We start from the raw sequence: 10,283 nt of genomic DNA, 5'->3' as shown, positions 1-10,283 counted from the left end.
CGCCCAACCTGATGGAGACTGCTGGGTCTAACTGTATTCAACGTTTACTGAACGTTTACTGAATCTGTGTTTCTCCATAATGACACAACGAGAACCCCCACCAAGCCAAAAAATATTTTTTTTTAATATTTGATATCGATAGTTTGGGAGTCTCTGTGCAGTGCTGCCCCGGTACGTGAGTCAACCTCTGTCATTGCCTGGGAAACCACTGGTCGCGCGGCTCCGTTAAGGAGTATGTTTGTGTAGCGAGCGGGAAAGAGCGAGGGACAGAGAAGTGATGGTGGATACGAGCGGAGCAGAGGAAAAGGTTAGTAGTAAGTTGTCAGTCTGGCAGTAAATGTACAGCACAGACTACAGTGTGTCAGTTAATAAATGCTAAAAAGTCATGTCTGTTGTTTCCCCAAATGCTGGAAAAGTGAGGGATGTTAGCTCCAAAGTTAGCAACAATGGGTTAGCATAACCTGAGTTAGTAGTAGTTAATTTTTGTATTTTATAAGCTTATCATGTATTATTTAATGTAAAAATGTAATCTGAAAACACCTTGATACGTCCATCTTTACATACAGACTATGCAGTGAACACAACACACAGGCCGCTGATCACTAACTGTGCTATATTCTAGGGGTGTGTCCGAATACAAATATGTTATTCGGCAAAGCACAAGTAGTGTTTTTTTTGTTTGTTTTTTTCACGAATATTTGTTTCATACAAATATTCTAAAAATTATTTGTTTTCTAAAAGAAAGAAAAAAACATCCACCTGCTACATGACGCACATTTCCTGATTTGGACATCACTCCCGGAGTTGGGGGTGTTCCCCAGAGATAAAACTGAGCTACTGATACATGCGAGGTGCTCCCAATGGACTCTCCATAACCTGTTGTTCCCTTTCTCCTTTCTACAAAGTTAGGCTGTAAAAAAATAGGCAATAAATGAAAAGTGCAAAGCAATAATCACGTTTGAAGTTCTACCCTACATATTACATGGTGTGCTGTCTCTTTGTTATGGGTGTATAAATAGGTAGAGGTCTGTCTGCAATGAGGCGATGACTAAAGTTTTAGCCAAGCGGCAACCTCCGGGGCTGAAAAATTAAGCCAATGCGGAAGTGCCAAAAACTGCAGTTCCTTGAACGACCACTTGAGGCTCCAAAAGCGAGTCAATCCCCATAGACCCCCATGTTAAAATGTCCAACTTTACAGCAGAAATAAACATGTTTACAGCCTGGTACAAACAACGGTTTTGGTCTCTGTAGATAATTTCCTCTTTCATGACAACTGTACCGGGGGCTGAATTTTTTTATAACTCACCCATTTAAATTTTATTAAGTTGTAAAGTTATGTATAATGAAGGACATGGCTGCTTTGAGTGACAGGTCCACCAGCTTCTAGGTGGCTTGTTTCAGCCATTCGGCCCGCCTCTTTGCCCATTTTTGATTGGCTGGGAGTTAGGCAGCGTCACGCACTGCCAAGATGGCGACAGCTGGAGCGGCTCACTTTGAGCTTCAAAACCGCTCTTCAGAAACCAACGGGTGACGTCACGGTAACTATGTCCATGTTTTTATACAGTCTATGGTTTTAGCTCAGTAGTCAGCGCAGTCGTTTATGATCTGGAAGACTCCAGTTTGAGACCCGGTGTGGGACCTCCTTCATAAGGTAGTTTATTCATGAACACTTATTGTAACACTTTAATTTTCTAAAATTAAATGTGTAATAAAAACAAAACAGGATTTTTAAGCTTCATACCACTTTAATTCAATTTTATTCAATACAAATACAATTTTGCTGCCTCAACAAATACAGATACAAATACAAATACTGGGCCCTCTGCACATCCATAATATATTCAGACTTAACAGATAAACGACGGTAACGTTAACATGATAAACAGCAGTGTGACAGCAGCTGCTCATGGCTGGTTAGTTCCGACTACCATCTCTGCACTGAGCAGTGGTCAGTCGCTTACCTCCAGCATCACACACTATGTAGCCATGAAGCCACGCCCCCCCACAGCCGTTACCACACCCACTTTTCCTGACGCATTTTGTAAACATGCTGGGATGAGGGAGCTAGCAGAATATGAGTGTGTGCTTACTAAAAATCTTTTAAATCATCTTGTGACCCCCTTATATTTATCATGTGACCCTTTGCAGGGTCGGGACCTGCAGGTTGGGAACCACAGTTTTAGACCATTACAAAAGCTGCTGGAGCTCAGTGAGAAGTTATGTTAAAGAGAAGATAATCGTTAAAGCTGCTTTGACCTTGATGACCTGCTGTAGAGTCCAAAGTGGAAGAAACTCGACTCAGTTCTGCTCTGCAAACACTGCAGGATTAATAACCTCACTAACTCTTCCTGTTGTTAAACCTCACCCCCCCCCACTCCCCGCAGTAATGGACCGTCCCTGAGCTCTGCTGCTCTGCTTTGGGAGGAACCATGTGAGAGCTGCAGGGAGCTGCTGCGCACCGATCCAGACCACCTGCTGAGGTAAGTCGGATTTTAGGTTTTCCACTCAGAGATCTGATGGACTTAAGCTGCAGCAGACTGAGACGCAGACAAGTACAACAATAACATTATTAACACAATATCATTATTACAACAATAACATTATTACAACAATAATATTATTACAACAATAACATTATTAACACAGTATCATTATAACAACAATAACATTATTAACACAATATCATTATTACAACAGTAACATTATTAACACAATATCATTATTACAACAGTAACATTATTAACACAATATCATTATTACAACAATAACATTATTAACACAATATCATTATTACAACAATAACATTATTAACACAGTAACATTATTACAACAATAACATTATTAACACAGTATCATTATTACAACAATAACATTATTACCACAGTAACATTATTACCACAGTATCATTATTACAACAATAACATTATTACCACAGTAACATTATTACCACAGTATCATTATTACAACAATAACATTATTACCACAGTAACATTATTAACACAGTATCATTATTAACATAATATCATTATTACAACAGTAACATTATTAAGACAGTATCATTATTACAAAATTAATATTATTACCACAGTATCATTATTACTATAGTAACATTATTAACACAATAACATTATTACCACAGTAATATTAATACCACAGTATCATTATTACTATAGTAACATTATTACCACAGTAACATTATTACTATAGTAACATTATTAAGACAGTATCATTAGTACAACAGAATTATTAATACTACAGTAACATCGACCTGTCTGACAGCTGGACTTGTTGGACTTTGCTGGTTTTACTGTTCATTTTAATTGAGCTCTTTTATTGAGCGTTTAAAGTTCAGCCAGTGTTTAATGTGTCTTCAGTGTGACTGTGGTACTGAACTGTAGTCACATCAGAGCTGCTGGGTGTCAGAGTCAGCCAATCACAGCGGAGCGTCCCCCTCTACTGTCACTGCCAGAGGGGGGAGACAAAAGTCTCGTACTCCAGCTTCAAATAATATAAAGTTTATAATATATTAGTCAATTATATATATATATCAACTCTAAATATATAAACAATACATAAATAAAATAATATATAAATAAAATGACATAAACTATATATAGTTAAAAAATGTAAATACAGTACTTAAAAATTGGAAAATATAGAGAAATTTCAAATTTTGTAGAAATTGTATAATTTAAAATTTCACATTTTATTATTTTTTTTCCCAAAAATGTTTTAAAAACATATTTTAAATAATAAAATTTGCTGTTTTTTTGGTGAATTTGTGTTTTTGGGTGAAAAAATCCTGTTTGTTGACCGGTCTCATTCAAAACCATCAAAAACAAATGCTCCACCTTATAAAAAAAAAACTATATATAATATATAACTATATAAATATAAAAAAAATATATGTAAATGAATCCTTGAAAAAATAAGAAAATACAGAATATTCATGCAGCCACTTCCTGAATGTATCCCATCAACACAAACACCTGTACAGTAACTCTCTGAATAGAGCCAACGTGTCTCCAGGTTTCCATCATCCTGTGTCGGTGTGTGTAATGAGGCTCCTGCGGTGTGTTTAACATTCCTCTGTGTGTGAACTTCTTCCTCTGTCAGTTTTTCGGGCCCTGCAGGCTGCAGCCGACATGACCGAACACAGTTCAGATCCTCCTCCTCTCGTTCAGGCTCCGTCATGTTTGTCCTGAACTGACAGGAAAAAAAAAAAAAAAACTCAGCAGTGGAAACTGTACCGACAGCAAACAGCTCACTGAGTCACTGAGTGACTTTAGCTACAACTTTTCAATGCTGCTTACAGATGAATGCATTAATACTAATAATTCACGCTTCCTAACTTGGGATCAGGACGTCAAAGATACAAGCTGCAGAGATTATTTCTGATTAAAGTAATATAAAAGAAACATAAAGTACTTCTGTTGCACTAAATGTGTCTTTTTGTGTCATTTCACTTATTTTCTTGTGAAATATTGAATATTTTAACCCCTTCAGACCTTAAAAAATCCTTCAAATGAAACAATCTGAGAAAGAAGACATTTTTTGGGGGGGGGGGGGATTCTGAATTAAATACTTTCACTTCATTTCTGTAATAATGTTTGTGCACTTTTATGTTGTATTTGTAATAACAATCTTAACTTTTAGAGCACATTTCAAGCCCAAAACACTAAGTGATTCACACAAAGCAGCAACTTTAAGTAGAAACATTGTAAAATGATAAGATTTTATAATAAAACAGATAAAACCACTTACTGTAATATATTGTCTTGTATGTATCTGATGACTTCTTCCAGTGGTGTAAAATGATGCACAAACTCATATATTTCAACTATACAACTACTAAACTCCCATAATAAAGAGCTGCAAAGAGGATACACAGCATGTTACTGTGAAAGAAGACATTAAAGAGGGAATCTAGTATTTTACTCGTTTGCTGCTGTCTTTTCTCTCCCGCCTGTAAAGCTCTGTGTGTGTAAACTCTGTTTCAATAAAGTTTCACCTCCAAGTTTATGAGATACTTTTAACTGTTGCTGCGCCGACAGGAAACCAGGCTGCTGTCCAACAGAGCTGGAAGAAGTGCTCAGATACTTTACCAAAGTAAAAGTACCAATACTACAAAATAAAATACTCCATTACAAGTAAGATGATTAGATGATTAATGGGAGAGGAAAGAAGAAAAAACAAAAGTTCTGATACACAAATCTGTTTTCAGTTTTTTGGACTTTTTCTCTAATCTTTGATTTTTGCTGAAATATTGGATCATTTGAACATTTATTGAAATGAAAGCATGTGAGAAGTTTAGAGGGAAAAATCACTATTTGGTGGAGCTGTTAACAACTCATAGACATGTGAAATGTGACCCCGACTACACACTGCTTTTTGTAAGACGTCAAAAGACAAAAAGGTTGGAAACCACTGGTTTCATCTTTAACAATGTGTTGTATTTTAAAAGCTTGTTATATTATCCATTGTGTCAAATCTTCATCTGAAAAGTAACTAAAGCTGTCAAATAAATGTAGTGGAGTAGAAAGTACAATATTTCCCTCTGAAATGTAGAAAGTAGCATCACATGGAAATACTCAAGTAAAGTACAAGTAAGTGTACTTAGTTACTTTTCATCAGTGGTGATATTCTGTATCACATATGAAAACATTTGTAAAGATAAACAAACACTAAATAGTGATTCTGTGAAACATTAATGTAACTGTCCTCATTGGTAGTAGTTCTACTGATTATAACTCACAGCTACAGGTCCTATTAGGAGCTTTACAAACACTAGTTTAATCTTTACAATGTGTTGTGATTTATAAGTGTGATTGTAAATGTGGAGTAAAAAGTGCAATAATCCTTCTGAAATGCAGCACAGTTTAAATAAAAATAGAAATAATCAAGTACCTCAAAAGTATACTCAAGTGCAGTACTTGAGTAAATATACTTAGTTACTTTCCACCATTGGTGAGTCATTCTATTAATTTAACTATCCTCATTATTACTATTATCATTAGCAGTATTTCTAATTATAACTCTGTTCTCAGCTACAGCTCCCATCAAGGAGGGTTTCATCTTTAAATTTGCTTTATAGTTCATAAGATTGTTTTTGTAAAATTGTAATTTAAGAAACTACAGCGATAAAAAAAAATACATTATTTTACTCATAAATGTAGTTAAGTATCAAATTCAATAAAAATGGAAATTCCTAAGTATTTTAAACCTGTATTTCAGTACTTGAGTAAATGTACTTAGTTACTTCCTGTGTGCTAACCTGAACCTCTTTTAAAGAAGCCCTGTGAGCTCACCTCCACCTGAACGGCTCCGACAATCCTCCGTCACCGCCGACAGACAGAGAGAGGGAGAGAGAAGAGGAGGAAGAAGGAAGAGGAAGAAAACCAGCAGAGATACAAAGTACAACTCACAAAATAAAAGTCCGGTTTATTGTTAAACAACAAACTTCGCACATACATCAAAACAGGCCGTCATAAAACAAAAAAAGTCGCTGACAAAAACAAAAGAAAAAAAAAAGGAAAAAGAAAAGAGGCTCTTTTCTTTGGCCTTACCCTCCCATACAAACAAACTAGTTATGGTACAGCTAAAGTACATACATTAAATTTACTGGAATGCTCTGAGTTCAACGGCTGAAGAGGTTGTCTTTCAATGTTTTTTTAGCTTTTTTTTTTAACATGTTTTTTTTTTCTAGTATCTGTTGAGATATCATAACATGGTCAACCAAGTAAAATCTTTTCGTTAAAGAAGCACCGATTTGGTCTGACGAGATCGCTGCCGAGAGAGAAACTGACCCCCCCCTCCTAACAATATGTACAAAAATATAAAATGTAAATAAAAATACAAACAAATTCTCCTTTCGTGTTGTTGTTGTTGTTGTTGAGAAGCCGGATTTCTGCGTCGCTGTGGTGGCAAGTTCCTCTAGAAAATTTGTCGCAGTTTTGAGGGGAGATCGAGTGTGTGTGGACGTGGTGGATGTTGTTGAACTCTACTTGCTAATGACCATGTTGGATTTTTTTTTTATTATTATTTTTTTATCTTAAATCAGTCCTCCAGCCCCTCCACCTGTGACTTATAAAAACGGTCAGAGGTGAAGAATCAGGAAGTGGTTCAGCAGGATGGCGCGGGGGGGAAACGCATCAATCATCGTCGTCGGTTTTCTGCTTCTTGGTTTCGACGTCGTCCTGAAAGAAGAAGAAGAAGAAGAAGATGATGGAGGGTTAGTCGGCTGGCGGACTTGTGGCCTGATTGGTCGCTCAGATTCGGTGCTTTTTTTTTTTAAGAGTCGTCGTCTCACCTCGTCGTCGTCGTCGTCGTCCTCAGCTGCCCGTTTTGTGCCGCCCTCGATATCGTCCTCGTCGTCCTCCTCGTCTTCCTCGTCGCCTGCGGGATGAAAAGAGCAGAGTGAGACTTTTGTAGGTTTTGGGGGGAAACAACATCAAAGTAAAAAAATAAAAATCTCCCAGGCACCTTCTCCATCATCTTCCTCATCCTCCTCGTCCACTTCTTCGTCTTCTTCATCGTCTACTTCGGGTTCGCCGTTCTCATCGTTCTCCTGGAAACGACAAAACCAGTTTAAGTGTCTCGCTGAAGCTGTACAGATACAAACTTTAAATGTTTTTTTTTAAGTGAAGCTGGAACCGGCAGCTGTTACCTTTCCGTTGGTGGCAGCATCTTTGCCGTTCTCCTTCTCCTCCACCAGCTTCTTCTCTTTCAGGTCCTGATGGAGACAAAAAAAAAAAACATTAGAAACTAAAACTTTTAAAAGTTCAAAAATATTCATAATGTTTCAGCTGATGTTTTCAAACTTGTGCTGCTACCTGCCCTTCTACCTAATGGCCTAGTTAGAGGAGCCCCAGTGCTTGCTGGGAGCTGCAGTTTTCAGCCCTCTCTTGTCAGAATGAAGCCTTCTTATTTAAACACCATACTGGTCTCTGCAGATCCTCCCCTCGTCCTCCTCCTCCCACTCCATCCCCTCTAATGTGTTGTAATCTGATACTTTGATGTGGCCCCTGGGGCACTCTGGGTATTGTAGTCTTCCGCGGGCTGCCGTCGCCGCCATATGTCACGAGACACGCCCGGGAGAGGCACTGCAATACCCAGGATGCACCGCTCCGTTTAAAATAACACAGGAGGGCGCAGGAGCAAGGGGGGGAGGAGGAGGAGGAGGAGGAGGAGAGGGGGGGGAGGAGGTGGTGAGGAAAGAGGAGGGGGAGGAGGAGGAGGAGGCGGCGGCGGCGAGCGCGACGCACGCTGCTGCTGCTGGCCGCTTGTTGTAACGGAGGCTGGAAAGGACAATAGAAGACGACACATGGCAGGCGAGAAAAGCGAAAATAAGGCAGCGCTGCGAGGCTGGAGCCGCAAACACAACACCAAAAACACCTTCAGGGGCTTTTTCTCCTCCACTTTGACCGGAAAACCGCCCGCCGAGCCTATTAATAGCGCTCGGTTTCCTCTATTTGTCGACATCGTCCGTTCACAGCCATTTTTTCCGCGCTGCACGCATCCAACACATACACTGTTATTGATTAATTGCTTTACATAATCTTATTGGTTAAAATCCATTAAGCTGTTTAGGAGCATCAGCGGCTCCTTGGCAGGAGACAAATGAGCCTCAGTTCAACTCGGAGCTCCGCTCACTCATCGACAGACCGACTGGCTGTGCGTAAAAAGGCGCTTGTGCGTAAAAATGCTCCAAACTATAAATAGTGTCTGAACAGGCACCCCGGATTATCCGCGTTAATGCCAGGCCCCCCAACTTTTCCCTCTCCACCTTCTCCATATGTTCATTTGTTATAATCACTCATAATTATTCACCTCCGCGGCTCGCTGCTGCCTTTATTATCTACAGGCTGGATCCTATTCTCCCCTGCTGCTGCGGAGACCGACTCCCCCCGCGGGGGCTATTAAAGTTTTACCCGATCTAATCCAAAGTCCAACTGGACGGAAATTAACATTTAAGAAAGCACAAAGATGGTCTGGTTAGAGGAAGAAAGCCCAGCCGGTGACGGATCACAAAGAGGGGAAAACCAGCACCGTCACATCACACCTCCACAGCCCGGCCACACACACACACACACACACATACACACTAACACACACACACACACACACGGAGAGAGAAGTGGGCTGCATTACAAAAAAAAGAGAAAGAAAAACTTTTCCCCTGAGACATAAACGCGCCCTGCAAACATGCTCCAAAAATACTGAAGCAAAGCGGAAGCCGCGGCGCGCTGTGAGAGAGTCTCTCCGGTAAACGGAGGCTGATTAAGCAGCCGCCGTCGACCTTCCTGTGTCGGTAAACAAACCGGGTCGGACGGTGCAGGCCCGCCGGTGCCTTTTAAAAACGGGACCACAAACAAACAAATAATGAGAAGGCTGGAAGTGGCGAGCCCCGAAAGTTGACATCGGTGTGAATTACGCACCGCCTGTCTGTCTGTCTGTGCTCCATTCAAACGGACCAACTTCACACTACAAACCCAGCTGGAGCCTCAGAAATCCCGTTTAACTCCGTTGCTCAGCTCCAGCAGCTCGTTATCGCTCTATTAATAAGACAACCCGGGATATTAGCGTTTCTCTTCCACTGGAAGCGGGATTTACCTTCGAATTAATTCGCGTTAAGCAGCCTGCAGAGATGTGGAATAAATGTGCGAATAGGCGCGTCAATTGTGCGATAAGAGCCGCTGAGAATGAGCCCAAATACCCGTGAAGTGTGAGCTGGAGAGGCTGCTGTGTGTTCGGACTTGATGTGCGTGTTTCGCGGAGGAGAACCGAGCCGCTTGTATAAACAAAGAACCCGCGCAGACTGTTACTCTCCGGACAATGAACGCAGCCTGTTTCCATGATGCGGTGCTGAGACCCCCCGCTTAATTTTAGTGACATTTTCCAGCAGTTTTCAAAAAAAAAGAGACGTGAACACTGGTTCTTTCCGCTCTTTATCCGCCTCCGGTTCGTCCAACAGGCTCCCACTTCGCCGGAATGAGCGCGAAGCGACGACGAAAGGTTTTTTAAAAATCTAGGTTACAGGCTGGAAAAGCTTTATTCTGCTGAGGGGCTTAGTGAGAGACAGAGGCGGCTCCGGTGGAGGAGTAAGGCGGCTTACCTTGGCAGAGATATCCGAGCCGGAGTCAACTTGTGTGTCTGCCATTGTTTTAGTTCAATAAAATAAAGGACGGCTGAAATGAAAGGTTGAATAAAGTAAATCCCTCTCCTCGGTTAGCGGATCGATCAGAATGATATTGTGCCAGTGGCCAACGCTGCTTACGGCCGAA

General features: G+C 40.4%; 1 protein-coding gene and 1 long non-coding RNA gene across 2 annotated transcripts; one reads left to right on the top strand and one right to left on the bottom strand.

Moving 5' to 3' along the window:
• The first annotated feature begins 203 nt into the window (after nucleotides 1-203).
• LOC122993979 lies at nucleotides 204-4,199 on the top strand. Its single transcript, XR_006406477.1, has 3 exons — nucleotides 204-307; nucleotides 2,385-2,480; nucleotides 4,117-4,199. It is a non-coding gene; the product is annotated as an uncharacterized LOC122993979 (long non-coding RNA).
• Nucleotides 4,200-6,415: 2,216 nt separating this feature from the next.
• Nucleotides 6,416-10,283, bottom strand: ptmab (prothymosin alpha b). The gene is made up of 5 exons (XM_044368470.1): nucleotides 10,115-10,283; nucleotides 7,667-7,732; nucleotides 7,483-7,567; nucleotides 7,310-7,395; nucleotides 6,416-7,196 (listed from the first exon to the last, which is right to left on the bottom strand). Exons 1-5 carry the CDS (start codon nucleotides 10,157-10,159, stop codon nucleotides 7,152-7,154), a joined length of 327 nt encoding a protein of 108 aa, XP_044224405.1. The 5' UTR covers nucleotides 10,160-10,283; the 3' UTR covers nucleotides 6,416-7,151.

This window comes from Thunnus albacares, chromosome 12 (assembly GCF_914725855.1).
Source record: "Thunnus albacares chromosome 12, fThuAlb1.1, whole genome shotgun sequence".
In the NCBI taxonomy this organism is placed as follows: domain Eukaryota; kingdom Metazoa; phylum Chordata; class Actinopteri; order Scombriformes; family Scombridae; genus Thunnus; species Thunnus albacares.
Note: the sequence above shows the minus strand (reverse complement) of the source record. Positions and strands in the feature narration are given on the sequence as shown.